Raw genomic sequence first — 26589 nt, 5'->3', positions numbered from 1 at the left:
ATGGCAATAATCCTCATGCATGAATATTAGGGATGCACCGAAATGAAAATGTGTGGCCGAAGCCGAATAAAACTTAAACGCTTGGCCGAAGGCCGAATACCGAATAATGAATGCAGTTTTTCACAATTTTTTTTATATTGCATAAATAGCCTAGAATAAATATTTAGACCTGTTTTTCAAATAAAGTGATTTTTTTTTAATATTGACATTTTTTTAATATTCCAGTAGCCTTTGCTTTTCAAAAAAAGCACAAAGTTTTTCATTTATATTAGGCCTTCAAACAAAACATGCATTCCAAAAAAAATAAAGTGCATTAAAGTGGATAAACCCACAACAAATGAATTATTGTCCTTTTGGCAAAAGTCTGCTTAGCCACAGTAGATATGCTAATAATGTAAACAGAAGGCTCAAGTAAATCTCAATTAAGTGTGTGCTTGTAACCTCATACACTTATACAGGTAGCCTACACAACAGGCTAATAATGTAAACAGAAGGGTCAAGTAAATCTCAATAAGTGTGTTTGTAACCTCATACACTTATACAGGTACACAACATATCCCAACGTCACTGCACCTTGGTTGATTGCGTCACTGCGTCAAAAAATTGCGTCACACGCCACTATTCGGCCTTGTTTTTAACTCATTCCACCGAAGGCCGAATGTGGCTTTTTTTGCCATATTCGGCCAAATATATTCGGTTACCGATTAATCGGTGCATCCCTAATATATATATCATTTACTGTTCCAGTTGGACACGTTACTGGTTGGTTCTCTTCTAACGCTGCTTTTCCAAAAAGGGACCTCCTCCACGGAGCAGCACCCGACTCAAAGACCAGAAACTTCCTACTGGAGCCCGCGTCCAGCGAGTCCGATCAGTCCGACCACGAGAGTCCACACCCGGCGCCGCCCAAACCACGTCCGGCCGCTTCACCCCCCGCGTACAAGCTGCCCCCGCCCCGCCTGCAAGCCTGCACGGAGAGCAGCGTGTTCGCCAACCCCTTCAAGGCGCAGGCGGAGCAGAAGCTGAGCGCCCTGCAGAAACACGTGCCGCTCACCGTGCACGCCAAGCCCTCGCAGATCGGCGGCAAGAGGATCTGTGCCGCTTACAGGAAGGACGGACGATGCCGATTCGGCATCAAGTGCAAGTTCGCGCACGACAGCGATCTTCAGACGGTGGCCGTCGCCCATGGCGACCGCCGTCCGGCCGAGGGCGGACCGGGCGGCTCCGACGAGCCTCGGAAAGAGGCGGAGCCGGAAGGGTCAGAAGGTCGGCGGGGCAAGAAGAGGAGGGTGGGCGTGAGCGACACGCTGATCCCGCCCAAACAAGCCATGAAGCAGTACAACATGCTGAGGGGCAAAGAAAAACTCAACATGTACTGAGAAATAAATACTGTTAGGACTTTTATTTCCAGCTGATGAAGGGACATGTTCTGTACTAATAAGTATGTACAGTACAAGATATTACTACTACTGACATCTTTCACCCTATATACTCATCAATATATACACAGGAGTAGTCCTCTCATTAATTGGTTCCTGATATGACCGTGATCAACCTGTCTTTCGCAAAGTAGGACTCAAACATTTTCTGCAACATTAGGTTTTTTTTATAAATAACAATCCGTTTTAGGCCCATGTTTCACTTGCTCACTTCATTTTTTTTCACCCCCCGAAGTCAATATTTATTGATCCATCTGTATGTGCCATGATGAACGCCATTTGAAGTGTTTTAAAAAGTCAATTAAAACAAATTAAAAAAATTAAATGGTCAATTAAAACAAATTTAAAAAGTCAATTCAAACGAGAATTTTTGTAATAAGTTCTGAGGCCATCTCCTTGCAACCAGAGACATTTTTTTCCAACCTGTAACCTATTTTAAAAAAGTTCCATTATGACTCAAACTTGGTAAGAATGGGTTTGAGTGGAGAATAGATTCTGAATGGAGTTGTGAGCTGCCCGTCATTTTCATGTGACTTTTGTAGCTGTATGTGAAAATGGCGCCGCTGAAGTGTCAGCAGGTTGCAACAAACAGCTCTGTGCTTTTATGTCTTCCTTAGGTTTATTTTTTAAAAATTTCCCTTTAGAATTGTAACGTGAACCCCGACTTAAACAAGTTGAACAATGTATTGGGGTGTTAGCATTTAGTGGTCAATTGTATGGAATATGTACTGTAATGTGCAATCTACTAATAAAAGTATCAATCAATCAATGGTTTTAACCCAAACAAGGTGGCAGAACTTCTGCTTTTAATACTTTTTGAATCCGCACTGCAACAAAATCATTTCCCCATGGTGATATAAATAGGGGGGCAAAAAAAGAATTCACATCTGAATCAGGATTTGTTTCCTAAATCGATTCAATTTTGATGAATATCATTTTTTATCAGAATAAATTTTTAAAAATAAGTTTTTATGTCATCTTTATGCAACCAGAAGCTTTTCTAACCTGCTTTGAAAGAGTTTCATTATAGCAAACATTACATTGCCAGAATCGGTTTGAATAGAAAGTGGATTCTGAATCGAATAGTCACCCCAGGAATCGGTTTAATTGGATCAAATTGTTTGGTGCCCAAATATTTACTACTTACTAAATCCTACTTTTTCCATTTGACTTGTGTGTAAAAATGTTACGTGGCAGAAGTATAGCTCCTTTCATTCCATGTGTTTACTAGGGCTGTCAAAATGAATGAGTTAACTCATGTGATTAAAAATGATGGTATTAATTATGAAGACTTGGATTAATCATGTTATTTATTTTAAGTCAGGGGTCAGCAACCTTTTTGAAAGCAAGAGCTACTTCTTGGGTACTGATTAATGCAAAGGGCTACCAGTTTGATACACAAATAAGTGACCAGAAATAGCCAATTTGCTCATTTTACCTTTAAGTCTGTTATTATTAATAATCAATGATATTTATATTTGTGGAAACACTGATCATTTTAATGATTTCTCACAATAAATATATATTTTTGATGACATGTTTTAAATAGGTTAAAATCCAATCTGCACTTTGTTAGAATATATAACAAAATGGACCAAGCTATATTTCTAACAAAGACAAATCATTATTTCTTCTAGATTTTCCAGAACAAAAATTTAAAAGAAATTCAAAAGATTTTGAAATAAAATTTAAATTTGATTCTAGAGATTTTCTAGATTTACCAGAATATTTTTATTTTATTTTAAATCATTAGAAGTTTGAAGAAATATTTCACAAATATTCTTTGTCGAAAAAACAGAAGCTAAAATGAAGAATTAAATTAAAATGTATTTATTATTCTTTACAATAAAAAAATAAATTTACTTGAACATTGATTTAAATTGTCAGGAAAGAAGAGGATGGTATTTAAAAAGGTATATGTGCTTAGAAATCCTAAAATCATTTTTAAGGTTGTATTTTTTCTCTAAAATTGGCTTTCTGAAAGTTATAAGAAGCAAAGTAAAAAAATGAATTTATTTAAACAAGTGAAATATTTTGTTGGATTCTCAAATTCTATTTGAGTTTTATCTCTCTTAGAATTAAAAATGTCGAGCAAAGCGAGACCAGCTTGCTAGTAAATAAATACAATTTAAAAAATAGAGGCAGCTCACTGGTAAGTGCTGCTATTTGAGCTATTTTTAGAACAGGCCAGCGGGCGACTCATCTGGTCCTTACGGGCACCGCGTTGGTGACCCCTGCTTTGAGTGTACTTGCCGAGATCAGATCAATGCAAACATCAGTACAAAGATGGTCTCGCCGGCTAACTGATACATCCGGAAATAAACTTTGAATAAAACTGTTACCAGGTTTTGTGAAAGATACACGACATGCATTCAAGTAAACTGATCCTGGGTGACATTCTGACAACAAAATGGCTTTTGTGTACAAATATTGGCCTCTTTTCTTTGGCTAATCCTAATTATTTTCCTTATAATTACAATTATAATCCTATTTTCTCATTATGCAGGCGAGTGATCACCTGAGAACAATCATGATTCATCCAAATCCCAAAATATGAAAAATAATAATAATTTGACAGCCCTAGTTTTAACTTTTTGGGATAAATAAAAGACGGGACACATTCACCAAGTAAACAAACTTAGTACAATTCCCTGAATATTAATTTTTCAGTGAGACATAAGAACTTGTTTTTAGAAGGACTAAAATACTACTTTTGAGCATCACAAGTTTGTTAGAAGACACAAAACTTCACAATAATAGTAAGTATAAAGTTTTAATTGATCATTTCTACATCAATTTGAAGTTTTTCAAGCTTAAAAATAATGTTGTATTTTAAGAAATCTAACCAAAACCATTTTGACAGATTTTGTTGCTCATTACAAGCAAAAATAACTTCCATTTTTTTAACTCTTAAGAGGGACATTTATTCCAGTGTAGGGGAGCACAAAAAATCGATTTACCGTACTTCCTTGAATTGCTGTCGGGCCGCTAATTATTTTAAAACCTCTTCTCACTCCGGTGTTTACCAAAGGCATGCGGTAAAGGCAAGCATGCGCTTATTATTTTAAAACCTCTTCTCACTCCGGCGCTTACTAAAGGCATGCGGTAAATTTAGGCCTGCGCTTATAAATTTGAGTGTGATGTAAGGATACCATCATGAAAAGCACATTTAATAAAAATAAAAAAAACTTTATTATGGTCTTACCTTCACTTATAAATGAAGTCCATGTGCAGCTCCTTCTGATCAAAAGCCTCGATAACTTGTTTATAGAAGTCTTCCTTATCTTTCTTCAGTGTTAAAAGTCTCTCTGTCTCCATGGAGATCTTCCTTTATTACCTCCTGCTTCCATTGAAAGTCCAGTTTAGAAAACTGTTTTATTTTAGATATGTAATCCTCCATGTTAAAAGTGCAAGCGACAGGAAAAAATAAAGGATCGCTTCTCACTCTTGCTGCTTGTTGTCACTTCATCTGCAGCCGAGTAGTCGCAAGAAGGATCACTAGCGCCCTCTACCACCAGGAGGCGGGAGTCATTTAATGACTCATATTTGACACACGCAGCTACGGTATATCAATAAAACATAGCTGCTTACTGTTCTTTTTAGCATATTCAATAGCTTGGACCTTAAATCCTACTGAATAGCTCTTAATCTTCTTCCCTTTATGCGATTTCAAATGATTGAAATCAGCCTCCTCCATTTTGAAAATGATGACAGGTGAAGAGTCACTCGTGACGTGACGAGTTTGACCCGGCGGATATTCTAGGCATATGCGAATTATTTGGCGAAACGAGTTTGACCCGGCGGAAATGCTAAACATGCATTAATAAAAATAATATTTTGCGTAACGAGTTTGACCCGGCAGTAATTCTAGGCAGGCGCATACTATATACCTGGCGGCAATTCAAGGAAATACGAAAAGTCCAAATTGCAATTTTTATCCATCAAAATTCTAAAATCAATTTTTTTTTATTTAAAAAAAAATTAAAATCCTTTTTAGGCCATCTCCATGTCTTTATAACCCATTTAGAAAAGTTTAATTATAATTATTATACCAAATTAAACATTGAATCCAGGATCAATTCTGAATGGAATAGTTCGGTGGCCAAAGAGTCACACTCCTAATAAATAAAGTCTGTCCTATCCTAAATAACACCCTTTAGTGACACTCTTTTAATCCTATAAATGTATGCTGCCTGAGGCTGAGCCAATCAGTGTCCACTATACTGAATAATGTGATCTGATTGGTTTGCTTGTCTCTAGTGGCCTATACAACTGTACTATTCATATTTGTAGTCCAATTAGTCATTTTGATGCTAGAAAATGCTTCATTAAGGACCATAAAAAATGTAATATGCATAAAAAAGTCATTGTTTTTACTTGATAGTTTTGTGACATTTTTGAGAAGATAAAGGTTAGTGGCAGCCCTATTGTCAAACATTTCACACACGAAAAAGGTAATAAATAAAGACGTGACTTAAGACTTGGACAGTTGCTAAAATGCTGGGGTGTGTAAGCCAACACAAAGTTTGTATATATGATCGTATTGCGGAAGAACAATCAACGTGAAGACGATTATGTACAAAGGCAACCGGTTTGACTAAAAACGCTCACGATTACGTGTTGCGATTCGACGTTAAATGCGTTCACATGAGGGTCAGCTGCACGATGTCGTCATTTAGGGCGCCGCCCCGTTCAGTTTGCCCCCACGCGGCTCCCCCCGGTGGACTGGAGGGAGCCAGCGCGGGATTGTCCGGAACGAAGCTTTCCTTACCGGCGGAGGATGCGGCGAGGACCGGGATCTGCTGGGACGGGCCCACGTGCTGGAAGGTCATCTGCAGGATGGGCCCTTGGTTCTGCTGCTGGGCCGGGTAGGACTGGAGAGGCTGAACGAACTGCACGGGCATCTGGAGCTGAAGGTGCGAGGGTTGCTGGGCGTCGGCGGGCGAGGGCGGGTCGATGGGCGACAGGGCGATGGTCACCGGCACCTGCATGGCGTGGAGGGTCTGGTCTTGATCCACCAGAACCACCTGGTGGTTGACCTGCTGGGATACCTGAGCCGCCTGCCGGTCGACATGAGGGTCCTGGATCAACACCTGCTGCACGTGGCCGTCCTGACCCGCCGTCGCCTGCGGGGGTTTGGCGGGCAGATCCAGCAGTGACGCTGGCGTCGTGATGACGGCGCCGGCGTTGGCGGCGAGTGCTTCGGCTATGAGCACCTCGGGGTGACTCTTGGCCTTGTGGGCCACCACACAGTCCTTCTTCTCAAACTTCTTGCCGCAGATGGAGCAGGAGAACTGGTAGGAGGCGTCGGCGTCGTGCTTCTTCATGTGCCAGTTGAGGGAGGCCTTCTGGCGACAGGTGAAGCCGCAGATCTCACACCTGCGAGCGCGAGAGAGGGTTGAAATCACACGTAGGGAGGGAGTCGAACTCCCTAAACCACAAGGTACTCACTGGAGGGGCTTCTCTCCCGTGTGGATCATGCGATGCACCGCCAGGTTGTGCGAGCTCTTGAAGGCACGAGCACAGAACTCACAGATGTAGTCTCTCTGGTCTGAAAAACAACATAGCAGAACTGGAACCATTCGGGCTGGACTATTATGGAAAAAATAATCACCATTATTTTTGGATCGATATTGAAATCACCATTGTTTATTCATTTGAAAACACAACTTTTTTTTTTTACCACCAAAACTTTGAATATACCGTATTTTTCGGACTATAAGGCGCACTAAAGGGGGCAAATTATTTATTTTTTTTAATGTAGTTTAAAAAACATGCACGACAAGCAACTTTTCAGTCAAAATTTAAAGAAGTAATACATTTAGTAATTAAAGCTGCAAGCAACGATGGACGGGACCGCTTTGGCTGCTGCCCCCGCGACCCAAGCCCAGATAAGCGGTAGAAGATGGATGGATGGATTATTACACAGAGAAAAAGTTGTATACACATGTGTTATACATCAGTCTCATAGTAATAACAGTTGTAAAGTGGCTTGGGCATTTTATAAGGACGCCTTGGTGCTGCCATTTTGAGACTCTAATGCATGGTGAATGTAATGCAGTTGTTGTATTGAAGTGGGAATAGCAAACTTCCTGTTGATTTTAGTTGGAGGCGGTCAGTGTATGAAATATAGGTCTCAGTGAGACCTATATTGAGGTTTTTCTTTCATGTGTGTATGACAGTCCTACAGTTTTGTCTGAGCAGGAATCCGCCATTTTGTGCAAACAGCAGCAGCGCAATGGTTCTTTGCGGGCTCATAAAATCCAAACCTGGGTAGTAATTTAAACTCTTTCATCAACTTTTAATCAGAAGGGTTCAATTTCTCTTCTGTGCTTATTTGAAGCCGAAACGACAAACGGCCTCAGAGGAGATAATGTTTGAAAAAAAGCGACATTTTTTAGCCAACTTTTGTATTGAAGTGGGTATAGCAAACTTCCTGTTGATTTTAGCTGGGAGGTATGAGTGTATGAAATATAGGTCTAACTGAGACCTACATAGTGGTTTTTGTTTCATGTTTCCACGACGTTCCTACTGGAAGTTACAGACAGTTTTGTCTGTGTTTTCTTCCTAGGGGCGCTAGAGCGCAATTTTGAGTTTTGGTTTTCTGATTAGATCGTAATTTTCGCTGGTCCTGATGTGTGTCAAATTTGGTATGTTTTGAAGCATGTTAAGGGGGTCAAATTACAACTCAAAGAGGCGGTGGAATAATAATAATAAAATCTTAGAAATACAATAGGGTCCTCTCTCCCAAGGGACATCGGTCCCTAATAATGACAATGAAACCTTAGAAATTCTATAGGGTCCTCTGTCCCAAAGGGACATCGGTCCCTAATAAGCCACTTTTAGTGTGCCTTATAATCCGGTGCTCCTTTTGCATGAAAATAGACCTGACTACACCCGCTGATCGGCAGTGCGCCTTATAATCCAGTGCACCAAATGGTCTGGAAAATACATTAGCAACCAAGGTGACATCCCAGACTTCGAGTAGTCAAGATCAAGTTTTCACTCATCTCTGTCACCGTGACAAGCTGAGGAATTTGCACACACAATGCGCGGCCCATCAATGTTTGTTTCTGATTATTATACATTTCAATGTTCCTGAGAGGCCAAAGTCGAAAATAATTGTCCAGCCCTCCCACAAATGTGTTGAACGGCCAAATGAGTACCTGTATGGTGTTTGGCATGACGGAGGAGCTGCTTCTGGAGACGGAAAAGCCTTCCACAGTTAGGATGAGGACACACGTACTTCTTCTTCAGCAAGTGCTGGTATTTGATGTGGTGCTGGGAAGCAGAAAAAGCCTTAAACGCTTTGATGAAATAGGACTGCAGAAGCCATCCACAACTGCGGCTTCCTCCCATATTCCAACAATATGCATGTTGGGGCCATTCAGTGGGGGGAGAGGCAGTAGTTTAATGCAGCGCTACATTCATTGGTGATGCAGCATCTTCACTTAGTAAAGAATATACAGACAAAAAAAAAAAAACTACATTAATTATAATTCTGTCCCTTAACAAAAATCCAAGATTTTTTCATAAAAAATTCAATTTCTGATTTTTTTCATTACTTTTTTTTTTTTAACATTGAATACAATTGACAGAGATCATTCAAAACAAGTTGGTTTTTTTAATCTAATCAAAACCTAGTAGTTTGAACTGACACTGCAGATTACTCTTAGCAAAGTTCTTATTGTATGTTTTCCTTTTTAGACCAATTATAATTTATACTTTTTACGCAATCATTTTCAAAGAACTGAATTAAGAAGCAATTCTTCTGCTAGAATACTTTTGTCGACAAAACTGCAGCATTGCACGTTTTGCATGAAAATAATCTCCAACATTGAGATCAACATCCATCCATCCATTTTCTACTGTTTGTCCCTTTCGGGGTCGCTGGAGCCTATCTCAGCTGCATTCGGGCGGAAGGCGGGGTACGTCGTGGACAAGTCACCACCTCATCACAAGGCCATCATGATATTAGAAAGTCGATATTATGAGTTAAAAAGTGTTACTCATACAAATGTATCTCATGATTTTGACTTTTTTATCTCATAATTATGACTTTCTTATCCCATTATGTAGACTTTTTATCACATAATTATGACTTTTTGTTCATAATTAAAATGTTCTTATTCCATTATTTTGACTTTTTATCTCCTAATTATGACTTTTAATCTTATAATTTGGATTTTGGGGCGGTATAGCTCGGTTGGTAGAGTGGCCGTGCCAGCAACTTGAGGGTTGCAGGTTCGATCCCTGCTTCCGCCATCCTAGTCACTGCCGTTGTGTCCTTGGGCAAGACACTTTACCCACCTGCTCCCAGTGGCACCCACAATGGTTTAAATGTAAAAATTAGATATTGGGTTTCACTATGTAAAGCGCTTTGATTCACTAGAGAAAAAGCGCTATATAAATATAATTCACTTCAATTTTTATCACATAAATATGACTAAAAAAATCTCATATTTGAGACATAATCAGATAATTTCAACTTTTTATCTCATAATTATGACTTCCTGTCATTCATTTTCTACTGCTTGTCCCTCTCGGGGTTGCGGGGATGTTGGAGCCAATCTCAGCTCCATTCAGGCGGAAGGCGGCGTACACCCTGGACAAGTACCCACCTCATCACAGGGCCATTATGATATTAGAAAGTCGATACCATGAGATAAAAAGTCTTAATGATACAAATGTATCTCATGATTTTGACTTTTTTTCTCATAATTATGACTTTATCCCATAATGTAGACTTTTTACATCATAATTATGACTTTTTGTTCATATTTTAAATGTTCTTATTCCATTATTTTGACTTTTTCTCTCATAATTATGACTTTTAATCACCTAAATATGACATTAAAAAAATCTCATATTGGAGACGTTCTTATCTGATAATTTGAACGTTTTATCTCATAATTATGACTTCCAGTCATCCATTTTCTACAGCTTGTCCCTTTCGGGGTCGCAGGGGGGGCTGAAACCTATCCCACACAGATAGACAACTGTGTACAGCTTGTATAGGAAGTATTGATTTAAAGGCCTACTGAAAGCCACTACTACTGACCACGCAGTCTGATAGTTTATATATCAATGATGAAATATTAACATTGCAACACATGCCAAGACGGCCTTTTTAGTTGACTAAATTGCAATGTTAAATTTCCCGCAAGGTATCTTGTTGAAAACGTCGCGGAATGATGACGCTTATGACGACGTGCTTGTGACGTTATTGGTTGGAGCGGACATTTCAGCCCAGCACCACTTACAGCTAAAACTCGTCTTTTTTCAATCGCATAATTACACAGTATTTTGGACATCTGTGTTGCTGAATCTTTTGCAATTTGTTCAATTAATAATGGAGACGTCAAAGAAGAATGCTGTTGGGATAAAGCGGTGGATTGCAGATGCCTTTAGCAACCAAAACACAGCCGGTGTTTCTTTGTTTGTTGTGAAGCTTTAACACAGAGCGGTCAAGCGAACAAGTTTCTCTACGTCAACCAGCAAGTTTTTGGATGGGAAAATTACCGGAGACTTGAGTGGATTATGCGACCTCCTGTGATCTTGGCTCCTCGGCTTCTCTCAGAGACATTGGCGTTCACCACAGCCATCCGACTTTCAGGTATGACTTTATAATCTCACTAAAACACTATTAACACAATAAGCAGATAAGGGATTTTCCAGAATTATCCTAGTAAATGTGTCTAATAACATCTTAAACGCTCACACTGCCGTTGCCTTTTTTTTTTTTTTTAGTACTTCACTCTAACTTTCCTCATCCACGAATCTTTCATACTTGCTCAAATTTCTCGGTCCAAATAGCTCTTGCTGCTGGTGGCCATGATTATAAACAATGTGAGGATGTGAGGAGCTCCACAACCTGTGACATCACACGCACATCGTCTGCTACTTCCGGTAAAGGCAAGGCTTTTTTATTCGCCACCAAAATTTGCGAACTTTATCGTCGATGTTATTTATTAAATCCTTTTAGCAAAAATATGGCAATATCGCGAAATGATCAAGTATGACACATAGAATGGACCTGCTATCCCCGTTTAAATAGGAAAATCTCATTTCAGTAGGCCTTTAATTGATTCAACCATTGTAGTCTAAACATCTCGAGTGTTTGTGCAGTCGAGCACGGGGGGCGGGGGATGGTCGTGACATGGATTGGAGCTGCACGAGTGATGCCGGCAAGGTGAAGCTGTGGTTCATTGCGAGACATCGAATTCCAGCCCATTCGTTTTGTAAGAGTTGCGTGATGAAACAAAACCAACAGTGAATGGAAACAGCTCCGGCACGTTGCGCTCACCTGCAGGTAACGAGGGTGAGCCAAAACGGTTCCGCAGCCTTCGATCTCACAGCGGACATACTGCACCGGGGGCTTCTTCCTGCACACATTCATGTTAGGGGCAACACAGCCACACGCTTGGAATATATTCACACTCAATTAGCCCCCAAAAAGTCTATAAACATTTAATAAAAATACATTGTTGAGTTTGATTTAGAATACAATGGTTGGTAGTGTATTGTTTATTTAAAAAAACACATCTGCATTATCAGCAATAACAACCTCTGTTTCACTTTATACTGTGTTAACCATATCTTTTTTTATATATTGTTGACTATAAGGCGCAATTGAAATCCTTTTATTTTCTCAAAACTCGACACTGCGCCTTAAAACCCGATGCTCCTAATGTACGGAAGAATTTTGGTTGTGCTTACCGACCTCGAAGCTATTTTATTTGTTACATGGTGAAATGATTAGTTTGTCCAGCAGATGGCAGTCACACATAAGAGATACGTGTAGACTGCAATATGACTCAAGTAAACAGCAACATTTTATATGTTCCATTGAAAATATAGAACATTACACACGGCGCTCCAAAATCTATAAAAATGTTTTAGTAGGGGCTTTGGTAAGCTATGAAGCCACACCGCTTGATGGATTGTACTGTGCTTCAACATAAGAGTATTATTATGCTGTGTGTATAAGGTAAGACATTATCTGGCGTTTTGTTTCGCAATATTATGCAAAACCAACTTCTCTTAACTTCTAGTACCTGTTGATGTGTATTTGGGATCTGCATAAGTCCTGAAAATGTGCGTGTGGACCACAAGGAAGTGTTCTACATTAGGAAAAAAAGAATATTAATATGACCCCTTTAATGCACCTTATAGTCTGGTGCACCTTTTGTGTAAAAATAGACCTCAATGGACCGGTTCATCAGCAGTGTGCCTTATGATCTGGTGCGCCCTATGGTCCAGAATATACGGTATATGCCTGAACTTAATCGGACGGCATATGCGATGTGTACATTGTCCACCTACTGTACGTCATGCACCCAAAACAACATGACTTTATCATTTCAATATATCTAAAATTTTTATCCGTACGCTGTAAGGATAAAACGTTGTTCTATTACAAAAAATAACTTAGCAAATCCATCTTCAATAAAGATTTTTAAAATCTATTCACAGCTGAATCACAATTCTTATTTATTCAAATTTTAAATCGATTCTTAATTTTCAATTTTTTTTTTTTTTTTAAAGCATTCAGGGGAGGTGTTTAGGGCAGGTCTGACTGGGAGGAGGTCACCAGGGAGACCCAAAGCATGTTGGGGAGAGCTGGACAAGGCTTGGCTGCTGCTGCCTGACCCCATCTGGGATATGCAGAAGAAGATGGATGCATGGATGGAGATATATTTTTAAAAAGCTATTTTTAAAAAATACTTTAGGCCCTTTTTACTCGTACGTTGTAACCTATTTTGAAAAACATTTCTCATTTTGTCCAGGGTGTACACGCCTTCCGCCCGAATGCAGCTGAGATAGGCACCAGCGACCCCCCGCGACCTGAATGGGACACGTGGTAGAAAATGGATTGATGGATGGATGGATTTTTACACCAAATTTTGGGGCGTGAATCGGTTTGAATTTAAAATCAAGTTGAATGAAAAATTTACTCTAAATTAAACCATAAACTAAGAATCGGATTCGAATCGCAAGTTGTTCACATTCCTAGTAAATATCAAAAATATTACTTCGACAAACAAAAAAATATCTATCAATCGATCTATATATCTATAGATATATATATATGTATATATATATATATATATATATATATACACACATATATATATATACATATGTATATATACATATATATATATATATATATATATATATATATATATATATATATATATATATATATATATATATATATATATATACACACATATATATATATACATATGTATATATACATATACATATATATATATATATATATATATATATATATATATATATATATATATATATATATATATATATATATATATATATATATTTATTTATTGATCCTCGTTGAAAAACAATAAAAACAAGGACATTTTTATCACTTTCTAAAAAAAAAAAATTATTTCAGGACAGGACGTCAAAACAGGACATGTCCTAGATTTCCCTCACCTTTTTAGTATTGCACAGGTAAAAGACATTCGATTATTGCTCATCGTGACTTTACAAGCAGGGGTGTTCAAGAAATCAATTCACATCCATATTGTGATTTATATTTTAATCAGATTATAAATGTATTTATAATTTTTGAAAATAAAAACAAGTGTGCAAATTCTTTATATTTTTAAGAATACCTTAAAAAATACTGAATAACTATTATTGCTTTGTTTTAGTATTGTATGTAGACTACCTTATAAAAAGTCCATTCATGTCAGCAATTCAACTTCAAGTGTGAAACTAATATGTGATATGAACTCATTACATGCAAAGTGAGATCTGTCAGGCTTGTATTTGTTGTATTGATCATTGTGGCTTACAGTTCTTGAAAACACAACATTTTCTGAAATTTACAATTTGAGGTTTTCATACACTAATGAGCCTTAATAATCAAAATCATGACAAAAAACGTCTTGAAATCTATTGCATGTTATGAGCCTATAACATACTATTAGTTCCACCGTGTAAATCTAATTGCTGGAATAAACAAACTGTGGTGCAATATTATTATTTGTATGGCTTCACTATTGCTTTGAACATCCTAAGTAGTGTAAAGCTGGGATTGGGTAGGAGTTGATGTATTTTATTTTGTAAGATTAACATTCTTTGATTTTTAAAATAATCTATTAAAAAAGTTTTTTCCAGCCAACACTACGCGTATAATACAAACACCAGCAGCCACTAAAAGCTTCTGTAGCCTGTTTTGAAAAGATCTTACTAAAATGAATACACCAAATAATAATTGTGTTAAATTTAGAATCGATTCTGATTTGAATCGTCACTCCAAGAATCAAATCACATTGTGGGTTTCCCAAAGATTCCCACCTCTACTTTCAAGCGTAAACTTTAAGATAACAACAACACTAAACCCTGCTTATTGTTACTGGTCTACAACCAGGTAGACAAAACTCCCTACATGTCAAACAAGTGTACCTTCTTTTTGGCTGCCGGGGTGTTTTGTCATCTTTTTTCCGCCGTCCCTTCCTGGCAGAAGACAAAGGGTTGAATTGTAAGAATTGTATGGTGTCCTGTGGTTGAAGGACGCTTACTTCCTTGGACCGTCTGGGTCCTCCTCCACTTCCTCTGCTGCTGCTGCTGCTGTGGCTTCTTCCAGCTTCACTTCCTCCTCCACGCTGTCCAGATTGTCCGAACCTTCTGTCTTTATCTCCTCCATCTCTCTCTTGGGGACTTTCTCCTTGTCTTTCTTGTCCTTCTGCCGAGGAGGAACCCTGCGCTTTGGCTTGAGGGAATCCCTGAAAATAGACAACAAGAACATTGTTGTTACCTTTTTACGGAGATGACCACGCAAGTGTGGGGTATTCCAAGGCGTACACAAATCTCCCGTCCTCTGGGTCGTAGCTCTGATCGTTTAAATCGTCTCGGAAGGGAACGTCTTCGTCGCTGCTGGGAGCATCCTCTTCTTCTGCCACACTAAAAAAAACAAAACTATTTGAAAAAAATGATCATATGCATTCAGCAAGAGTGTTTACCTGGGAGGCTGTGATTGATAGCTGAAGTCAATGATGTCATCCTGAAGTTGAGGTTCCTTATCCAGCACCGGACCAACACCAGCAGCAGCCCTCCTCTCCTTTTCACTGAGATGAAATAGAACATTAGCAAAAAACTCCACCTCTTTTTACACTTAGTGCACAGGTGTCAAACTCAGGGCCCGGGGGCCAGATCTGGCCTGCGACATCATTTTATCTGGCCCGCAAACACCTGGAAATGATGTGTGTCAATGAACTACTTCATATGTTTTCACTAAATGTCATTGATTTGTTTTCATTTTGACAGAAAAAATATATGTACTGCTTGAAATTGTTTGTTAGTTTGATCGTAGCTGAGACATTTTTAAAGCTGTCTGACATCATTTCTTCCTGGATGTTACACAAAGTATAACAATGTGTGAGCTGCTGCCAGCGCTTCTTTACTTACATAATAATCTCCCATTTGTCAACAATCTCATTATTTGATTGAATCACAGAACATGAAACTCTCTGCACTCTTTTGACAACCCAACTCCCTCCGCATTCCACCCCCCGGATTGTAAATAATTCAATGTATACCATATTTGCTTGAAATACCACCAGGTATATAGGTATGCGCCTGCCTAGAATTACTGCCGGGTCAAATTCATTTGGCAAAATAATTAGCGCATGCCTAGGATTTCCGCCGGGTCAAACTCGTCACGTGACGAGTGACACTTCACCTGTCATAATTTTCAAAATGGAGGAGGCTGATATCAATTATTTGAAATCGCATAAAGGGAAGAAGATTAAGAGCTATACAGTAGGATTTAAGGTCCAAGCTATTGAATATGCTAAAAAGAACAGTAAGTAGCTATGTTTTATTAATATACCGTAGCTGCGTGTGTCAAATATGAGTCATTAAATGACTCCCGCCTCCGGGTGGTAGAGGGCGCTAGTGATCCTTCTTGCGACTACTCGGCTGCAGAAGAAGTGACAACAAGCAGCAAGAGTGAGCAGCATGTGGGGTTTTTTTCCCCTCTCACTTGCACTTTTAACATGGAGGATTACATATCTAAAATAAAACAGTTTTCCAAACTGGACTTTCAATCGAAGCAGGATATAATAAAGGAAGATCTCCATCGAGACAGAGAGACTTTTAAAACTGAAGAAAGATAAGGAAGACGTCTATAAACAAGTTATCGATGCTTTTGATCAGAAGGAGCTGCGCATGGACTTCATTTATACGTAAAGGTAAGACCATAATAACGTTTTTTTTTAATTAAATGAGCTTTTCATCATTGTATCCTTACATCACACTCAAATGTTTAAGTGCAGTCCTAAATTTACCGCATGGCTTTGGTAAGCGCCGGAGTGAGAAGGGGTTTTAAATCAATTAGCGCCCCGCCGGCAATTCAAGGAAATACGGTATAAACACTAATGATTAACTTGTGTGATGACTGTATTATGCTGATAGTATATATTTGTACCATGAATTGATGAAAAAACGTATTGGGGTGTTACCATTTAGTGGTCAATTGTACACAATATGTACTGTACTGTCCAATCTATTAATAAAAGTTTCAATCAATCAAAAGCCCGTGCTACAAAGTGTTGTGGACAGAGGCTCATTGAAGGACTCCATCGCTGCTGTGGTGAAAACAAACAAACCGCAACCGGGAAAACGCAGGAAAGGACAAAAACTGGATTCCCCGGCAAAAAAATAAATAAAAAATAATAATGACAGGTAAACAGGGGAGACCTGCTGCCAGGAGGGCAGGGGTTGAGGGATCTGGCCGCCGCAGAAAGCAGACCGGAGAACAATTATCACAAGAACTCAAATAACAGCTCTATCAGATATCAAAACATTTGGGGGCAATTATTGACAGAGTATATTTTATTCTTGAATGAATTTAAAACATGTATGGGCTCCTACAAAAAGTTAACTTTACTAATGCAGGGTAAACAATCTGGTGCTGGAGCAGTGTTTATTACTATTTACTAGGGCTCTGACTCTTTGAGCAACACACAATTTGATTAAATTCTTGGGTGTAACAACTCGATTCAGAATCGATTCTCGATTCAAAATCCATACTTTTTAACTACTTCGGGTGCCGGTTCTGATTAAATACATTCCTCTATAAAATACAATAACAGCTGTGATAAATGTATATATTACTAAAAAGAAAACTGGTTTTGTTTGATAATATTTTACACAAACATTTATTAAAGTCATGTGTAGCATTAAGAGATTATAGTTGGTACAAAATGCGGCGGCTAGGCTTGACAAGAACAAGAAAATTTGATCAGATTACGCCTATACTGCATATACCTATAAATACTGTATATACACACACCTATACTGGCTCACCTGCACTGGCGTCCTGTGCACTTGAGAGGAGACTAAGGTTTTACTACTTACACTGCATAAACTGAAATCTAAGTAAGATTAAATATCTCAAATAAGGGAGATATTTGCTAATTTTCTGTCTGATAAGATAATTCTTCTTACTAAGCAGATGTTATGTTAGAGTGTTTTACTTGTTTTAAGGGTTTTGGTCCTAAATGATCGCAGTAAGATATTAGTTTGTTGCTGAGATGTTATAGCCTATATCGAGTAAAACATGCTTGAAAGTAGAATATAAACTGTTGCAAAGCTGTGTCATCAACACTAACAAGTATAAAACTACTTTTTTAAAGTAATCATTTCTTATTTCAAGCATGAAAAAAAAAATCATGACCTTAACAAAATTGTGTCTCATATTAACACAGATGACAGCCGAATGGACTTTGCTGTTTGATTTTCAATGAAACAATAGAAAATACATACTCATATAGTAGTACAGTTGTTATTAGTGAGAATATGCTTACATTAAGGTATTTTTGGGTTCATTGAGGTTAGCTAATTTTACTTGTTTTGGAAAGTCTTGATGGGCCAAATTTTCTTGTTCTATTGGCAAATCATTTTGCTTAGTTCAAATAAAATACTCCTAACTTTGTATTTCTTTCTTGTTTTTGAACACTGGCTTTTTGCAGTGTAGGTATAAAATACTAAAAAGGGCCCAACTCCATCCTACCTTGCTGATTGTATTGTACCATTTGTCCCAGTCAGAAAACTGCTTTCCAAGAACTCCCGCATATTAGTGATTCCCAGATCCCAACAAAAGTCTTCGGGCTTTAGAGTGTTTTCTATTTGGACGCCAGTACTCTGGCATGCCCTAATGGTAACAGCTAGGAATGTCAGTAGAAGCATTTAAGTCCCATCTTGAAACTCATTTGTATTTTCTAGCCTTTAAATAAACCCTTTTTTAGACCAGTTGATCCGCCGTCTCTCTTTTCTGCCCAGCCTCCACAGAACTTGCGCTAGCTGTTCCAAAACGGGACCCAGGTTGGACCACTGTTTATGCATCAGTCAGTGAGGTCACTGCCTGCCCAATGACGCGTCTACATTAGGGATGCACCGAAATGAAAATTTGTGGCCGAAGCCGAATAAATTTTAAACGCTTGGCCAAAAGCCGAATACCGAATAATGAATGCAGTTTTTCACCATTTTTTTAATATTGCATAAATAGCCTAGAATAAATATTTAGACATGTGTTTCAAATAAAGTAATTTTTTATTGAATATTGACATTTTTTTAATATTCCAGTAGCCTTTGCTTTTCAAAAAAAGCACAAAGTTTTTCATTTATATTAGGCCTTCAAACAAAGCATGCATTCTAAAAAAAAAGTAAAGTGCATTAAAGTGGATAAACCCACAACAAATGAATTATTGTCCTTTTGGCAAAAGTCTGCTTAGCCACAGTAGATATGCTAATAATGTAAACAGAAGGCTCAAGTAAATCTCAATTAAGTGTGTGCTTGTAACCTCATACACTTATACAGGTAGCCTACACAACAGGCTAATAATGTAAACAGAGGCCCCACTAAATCTCAATAAGTGTGTGCTTGTAACCTCATACACTTATACAGGTACACAACATATCCCAACGTCACTGCACCTTGGTTGATTGCGTCACCGCGTCAAATAATTGCGTCACACGCCACTATTCGGCCTTGTTTTTAACTCATTCCACCGAAGGCCGAACGTGGCTTTTTTTGCCATATTCGGCCGAATATATTCGGTTACCGATTAATCGGTGCATCCTTAGTCTACATGCAGGAGAATCCACTACTGGCCCCACTACGGACTGGACTCTCACGTTATTAACCCTATCCACTCAGCATCCATTGCAACGGTCACCTCATCTGTGGTCACTTCCAGGGTTTCTTGTTGTTCCCGTTGGGTTGAGTTTTTTTTCCTGGCCCGTGTTAATTTTGTTGCCGAAAAACGTTCATCATAGTTATCGTAAACGACCTTTTTTTTCTGACTAAAACGAGACAATAACTAAATAAAAAATAATTTACGTGGACTAAGACGATGACGAGGTGTATTGACATATTCGTCAACGAATAAAAACGAGACGAAAATGTCTGCCAGAAACGAGATCCAGTTGGAACTCATTTCGTTAGGAGGAGTTGGGAAGAGAACCAATCACAGCGACGTGGTAAGGAAGTTACCTAAACGTAAGACAACATGTCAACGCCGGGGAGGAAGAGGAGAGAAGACATATGGGGAAATTTTATATTTGACGTCAAAGATAACAAGACGCAGTGTAAGAAATGCAGCGTGAGGATTACGGGGAAAAACACAACAAACTTGAAGCGCCATTTACAGTCGAATCACCCCGAAATCCACACACAGGTAAGCATTTTCCACAACATACAACTCACTCCACGTTATCCCGTTTATTACACGACTTCCTCGTGAAATACTAAATTTGAGACATGATTTTCATGAAAATACGACTTGTATCGGTGATTTTTCCGCTGTTTTGCTTTGACTTTCAGAAATTGAAGGGAAAGTTTACATATTACCCTTTAGTCGACTAAATCTACTGTAGTTTTTGTCGACTATAATCTTATGATATTTCGTCGACTAAAACTAAAACAATTTAAATAACTAAATTATGACTAAAACTAAATTACATTTTAGTCAAAAGACTATGACTAAAACTAAATCAAATTTTGCTGTCAAAAACTTGCCCTGATGTGGGATCTGAGCAGAGTATGTCGTCGTGGTTTGTGCAGCCCTTTGAGACATTTGTGATTAAGGGCTATATAAGTAAAAGTTGGTTGATTGATTGAAAGACAAAAAAGGCAACAAGAGAAGTATTCGACACTTGTCTTTCCTAAAGTAAACATGGGCATCGACATCAACAGTGAGATTTGCCTGAGTGGTTGGACAAGACAGATTAAAAAAATAAATTTTTGAATAGACTAAGAATTGTTACAAATAAGAAACGCGATTCCTTTGAAAATCTTTTTTTTTTTTAACACCTATACTAATTACTTTTTTTTTAACATACAATGACATAGTTGTATAAAAATGCAGATACAGATTTAAAAAAGATTATACTAATATATGTAGAAATGCCAAATATCTGCACTCTAGTTTTGCAGGATATGTCCCTTTTTAACCTGGCAACAGCAGCAAAATATACAATACTCACATGTCATCCCTGTCTTTGTCGTTCAGCTCTTCTGCAGCAGCTTAACAAAAACACAGCAAAACAAAAAGCAGCTGTAAATACAACGTCGCCGCCTCCCCCATGTGGTAGAAAGTAAAGGGACGGGTGGATTTAGGAGCAGAAGTCAACTTCCAGTGGGTCAGGTTGACGACTGTAAACTTCAGGTCTTTCAACAAATTGCTCACCGGCTTGACTCTCAGTCCCAGGCTCAGTCTTGCACACCGACTTGGTTCTGCCGGGAGAAGGCTTGCCTCGGCTCTGGGTGGGAGGAGCTGGAGTGATGGAGCGGCATTAAAAGTTTATTATACATGCCATGTCTCAGTTTGACAATATGATGCCACGAGGATCAGTTAAATGTATTGATTACCTTCAGCATCAGTGGAGGGCTTCTTGGGTTCCTCTGCAGACCTACACAGAATAGAGAAGATTGATTAGCCTAAAAAGATGAGGGTGTTTATAATTAGGACTAAGGCCAAGTCTACACTAAGCCGGACAACCCCTTAAACGAATAATTATTTACTCTCAGCCTTGTTTCAGCCACACTAAACCATCGTTTAAGGCAGTGGTTCTCAAATGGGGGTACGCATACCCCTGGGGGTACTTGAAGGTATGCCAAGGGGTACATGAGATTTTTTTTAAATATTGTAAAAATAGCAACAATTCAAAAATATTTTATAAAAATATTTATTGAATAATACTTCAACAAAATATGAATGTAAGTTCATAAACTGTGGAAAAAAAAAATACAAGGCAATATTTAGTGTTGACATCTATATTTTTTGTGGATATGTTCCATAAATATTGATGTTAAAGATTTCTTTTTTGTGAAGAAATGTTTAGAATGAAGTTGATGAATCCAGATGGAACTCTATTACAATCCCCAAAGAGAGTACTTTAAGTTGATTATTACTTCTATGTGTAGAAATCTTTATTTATAATTGAATCATTTGTTTATTTTTCAACAAGTTTTTAGTTATTTTTATATCTTTTTTCTCCAAATAGTTCAAGAAAGACCACTACAAATGAGCAATATTTTGCACTGTAATACAATTTAATAAATCAGAAACTGATGACATAGTGCTGTATTTTACTTCTTTATCTCTTTTTTTTCAACCAAAAATGCTTTGCTCTGATTAGGGGGTACTTGAATTAAAAAGATGTTCACAGGGGGTACATCACTAAAAAAAGGGTTAAGAACCACTGGTTTAAGGTAACCCTCCTCGGACAATTTTTTACACAGGTAAGTGCACCGTGTATTTCTTGAATCTCCGGGTCTTAGCTTTGTATGGACTCATTGATCGTATACAAACTGAGTTTGGAGAGGAAGTGACGCCAGAAAGACCGTGTACCACACAGGAAGTGACATCAGAAAGAACGCGCCACAGCCAGCTTCATAATAAAGCAATTTTGTAACTGAGCTAACGGCAAGAGAAATTTCCAATCAATTAACATTGATTGTATTTATTTCTCTCTCCACGAGTGCATGTTGAGCCAAAATGGCTGAAAACGACCATCTATACCAGGCGTGTCAAATTAATTTTAATTGAGAGCCACGTTGCAGTTAAGGTGGCCCTCAGAGGGCCGCATGTAAATAAATGTATATCCACAAATACATGTACAGTTTATAATTGCTTATGCCAGTGGCTCTCAAACTATTTTTCAACAGGTACCACCTCAGAAAAAACTGGGCTCTCTAAGTACCTCCGAAATGACCAACAATAAAACACAGTAGCGTAGTAGGCGTAAGTATTCATTAAAAACAAGGCCTGCGTTTATTTAAAACAATTTTTTTTAAATATTTTGGCCACTGTAACATTACACAGTCTGAACAGTAACACAGTTTGAATATAGGAAAATAAAACTGAACTTTAAGCACAGTTTGAGAATCACTGGCCTACACATTTGATTATTGTATGCATTGTGTACAAAACAGATTTGATTGTAAAATAAAATAATAATTTTATCGTAAAGTTGTAGTGGTTTTTACAGCCTATTACTGTAAATGGAAATAGAAAAACAGTAGCACTGTTTTTTTTTAATGTTATAATTCAACCAACTGAGCTGCCGTTTTTCTTTTACCATAAAATGCAGTGTTTTTATAGTGTATACTGTCCAGGTCAGCTGTGATTCTACTTACCGAAAAACTGCGTCCTTTTGTCGAAGGAGTACCAACAAGAATGCGAGCTCCCGTGGATGTGATAACAAAAAAGGTAGCGTGTGCTCTTTGTATTACTTGGGCGTCGAGGGAAGACTATGGAAAACGGCGAATGCTTTTGGACTGGCAAAGCCGACTGTAGCATGTCACAGACTCGATGTTTAGGTCCAGAGTATATAAAGTCACCAAAAAGGAATGGACAATGAAGGTGAAGGCAAAAGAGCGAGTTTTGTTAACAAAACAAATCAAGTATTCTGAGCGTTTATTACCTTTCTGTATTTGTATGTGAAACAGCAATAGCTATCCTCTGTGAAAACGCACTTTGTCTGATCACATTCATTTTGTCTTAAAGTCCAGTTTAGAGAAGTATTTCATCTTGGATACAGTATATAATCCTCCATATTTGCAGACACATTCATTTAATTCAATGTCATTCCAAGCAATAAAAGAACATTTTTGCATTGGACAAAAAACACCCACAAACGCTGGCTTACTCTAATAAAAATGCCGCGTTTGCTATAAATACAGTTTGAAAAAAAAAAAAAGAGGAAAAAAAAGTCTGGCTTCAGCTGGAGAGACATGTGTCTGCTACAACTTCTCCCAGTGTGGCCAGTCAGAGTACTGCTGAGGCAGTGAAGTGCAAGTTGACAATATATCGCCCCCTTCTGTGAGGCAGAGGTACTTGCTGCCTCATGGCCTGCCTTTTCCCCGTGGCAACAAGCATTCACACGCTATATACTCTTTGTGTGTAGCCGTGGAGGCACTACATGCGTCCGCCTCAGGAGGCACCACATGTGTCTGCCTCAGGAGGCGCAGGGGGCACCACCCGCGTCAGCCTCAGGAGGCGCAGGGGGCACCACCCGCATCCGCCTCAGGGGGCACCACCCGCGTCCGCCTCAGGGGGCACCACCCGCGTCCGCCTCAGGGGGCACCACCCGCGTCCGCCTCAGGGGGCACCACCCGCGTCCGCCTCAGGGGGCACCACCCGCGTCCGCCTCAGGGGGCACCACCCGCGTCCGCCTCAGGGGGCACCACCTGTGTCTGCCTCACTTCTCGTCTGCCACGTTATTTTCATCAGGAAACACGGAATTTCTGCGATTTTGACCATGAAAATGATCAAAATAAACAGGAACCACACCACAATCACACAGAAAGTGTGACCAAAAGAGAAATATTCAAACTTTTTTTATATTATTTCTTCGTTTTTGCTAATCTCATGGTTAAACCACCTGTTGGCAAGGTGAGGCACTGCCCCACTCGCCTCCCCTGACAGCACATCACTGCTCTTAAAGGCCTACTGAAAGCCACTACTAGCGACCACGCAGTCTGATAGTTTATATATCAATGATGAAATATTAACACTGCAACACATACCAATACAGCCTTTTTAGTTTACTAAATTGCAATTTTAAATTTCCCGCGAAGTTTCGTGTTGAAAACGTCGTGGTATGATGACCTGTATGACGCGTGCGTTTGACGTCTCGGGTTGTAGCGGACATTATTTTCCAGCCCGATCCAAGCTATAAGTAGTCTGCTTTAATCGCATATTTACACAGTATTCTGGACTTCTGTGTTGCTGACTTTTTGCATTTTGTTCAATTAATAATGGAGAAGTCAAAGTAGAAAGATGGAGGTGGGAAGCTTTTAGCCTTTAGTCACACAAACACAGCCGGTGTTTCCTTGTTTAAAATTCCCGAAGGTGAAGCTTTACTATGGATCAGAGCGGTCAAGCGAACATGGATCCCGACCACATGGCAACCGGCAGGTTTCGGTGAGAAAATTGTGGTAATAGGTTGGCTCTTACCGTAGTTATGAGCGGAGTCAGCGTCCTCCTGCAGCTGCTGCGGCGACTATTACCTCCTCCCACGGAGATACTGGCGGTCACTACACAAGTGGCCACACCCCTCCGACTTTCAGGTACTATATAATCTCACTAAAACACTAGCAACACAATAGGCAGATAAGGGATTTTCCAGAATTATCCTAGTAAACGTGTCTAATAACATCTGAATCGCTCCTACTGCAATCGCCGTTTTTCTTTTTTTTTTCTTCTTCTTACTAGTCCTTCACTATCAATATCCTCATTCACAAATCTTTCATCCTCGCTCAAATTAATGGGGAGATTGTTGCTTTCTCGGTCCGAATCGCTCTAGCTGCTGGTGGCTATGATTGTAAACAATGTGACTATGTGAGGAGCTCCACAACCTGTGACATCACACGCACATGCCTGCTACTTCCGGTACAAGCAAGGCTTTTTTTATAAGCGACCAAAAGTTGCGAACTTTATTGTCGATGTTCTCTACTAAATCTTTACAGCAAAAAATATGGCAATATCGCGAAATGATCAAGTATGGCAGATAGAATGGATATACTTTCCCCGTTTAAATGAGAACATCTCATTTCAGTAGGCCTTTAAACGGCGGCATTGTTGTGTGTGGACACGGATAAAGTTAGGTGGGATTTACCCTGGATAACCTTATCCGGCTTAGTGTAAACGGGGCCTCAGACTAAAACGCCGGCAGGTGAGTTTTGCTCCTCCCTAAGCTGCAGACGAAGGCGTGTTTCTGGCCGAATCAGGCTTTGAAACGCTGGGTAGTAATTAGCCAAGTGTTGGTGCGGCTGGAACTTACTCAAGGTTTTGGCCGCCACCAGCAGCCTCCACGGACTCGCAGTTTCTCCTTCGCCGGGAGTTGGGAACTTTCCTCCGCTTGTCGGCGCCCGGCTCGTCTTCGTCCTCCTCGCTCCTGCTGTCCCTCAGCCAGGCCGGTACCGCCCGGGTGGAGCGGTCCCGGAGGACCCTCCCGGTGCCCTGCTGTGTCGCGGCCCCGTTGACGTCCGTCCGAGGGGCAGCGCCGCCGGGTCTGCCGCGCGGGGCTCCCCGCTCCCTCTGCGTCTTCCTCGGGGTGACGGCTCCAACAGGGGCCGAGGTCTGCTCTGCGGCCTTGTGGCGCACCGGCGCGTCGCCTTTGTTTGCGTCCTCATTTCGCTCGCCAGTCGGTTCCATCGTTTATCGCACCTTCGCTCCCGCACTAGAAGTCCGGAGGACTAACGCACATCCAGGAAGGAGACATGTTGACGGCAGGAGGCCTTTATCCAACACTGGGACATTTTCTCGTCATGCGCTAGGATCGTCGCAAACTACACGCACAGATTTTTTTTTTTTTTGATTGTTCAATTAAAACTTTTCTTAATTGCCTCCTCGGGAATAAACCGATATAATCTTAAAGAAGCAGCGTTCTTAAAGCTATAGTAAACCTACTTATTGGAGCGGCCCCGGGTCGCAGCCATTTTGTGTGCTTTCATTGCGTCTCCTTTAAGCCAAACATGAACTGAGCGTAAAGTAAACCGACGAGAGCTTCAGCAGATCCACAAATGAGCGGAGTGCTCATTAGCCGCGTTAGCAGTCGCTCACCGTCCTGTGTAAATCTGCGAAAACCGCTGCCCGGT

At 39.5% G+C, this 26589-nt stretch overlaps 2 protein-coding genes across 2 annotated transcripts in view; one reads left to right on the top strand and one right to left on the bottom strand.

The window, feature by feature from the left end:
* The window catches only part of si:ch211-113e8.11 (uncharacterized), an 8574-nt gene extending 6370 nt beyond the window's left edge, over positions 1–2204 (top strand). Inside the window, exon 2 of the mRNA XM_061916490.1 lies at positions 797–2204. Coding sequence (XP_061772474.1) covers positions 797–1379 — 583 coding nt within the window. The 3' untranslated portion in view covers positions 1380–2204. The remainder of the gene's footprint in view (positions 1–796) is intronic.
* LOC133562346 (E3 ubiquitin-protein ligase ZFP91-like) lies at positions 1388–26589 on the bottom strand. Its single transcript, XM_061916451.1, has 12 exons — positions 25773–26589; positions 21355–21395; positions 21173–21259; positions 20970–21009; positions 15443–15547; positions 15285–15383; positions 15002–15205; positions 14886–14936; positions 11746–11824; positions 8606–8720; positions 6891–6990; positions 1388–6818 (listed from the first exon to the last, which is right to left on the bottom strand). The coding sequence occupies exons 1-12, from the start codon at positions 26144–26146 to the stop codon at positions 6083–6085; spliced, it is 2031 nt and encodes a 676-aa protein (XP_061772435.1). The 5' UTR covers positions 26147–26589; the 3' UTR covers positions 1388–6082.

Source organism: Nerophis ophidion, linkage group LG01, assembly GCF_033978795.1.
Source record: "Nerophis ophidion isolate RoL-2023_Sa linkage group LG01, RoL_Noph_v1.0, whole genome shotgun sequence".
NCBI classification, from domain to species: domain Eukaryota; kingdom Metazoa; phylum Chordata; class Actinopteri; order Syngnathiformes; family Syngnathidae; genus Nerophis; species Nerophis ophidion.
This window is presented reverse-complemented; position numbering and strand designations above follow the sequence as displayed.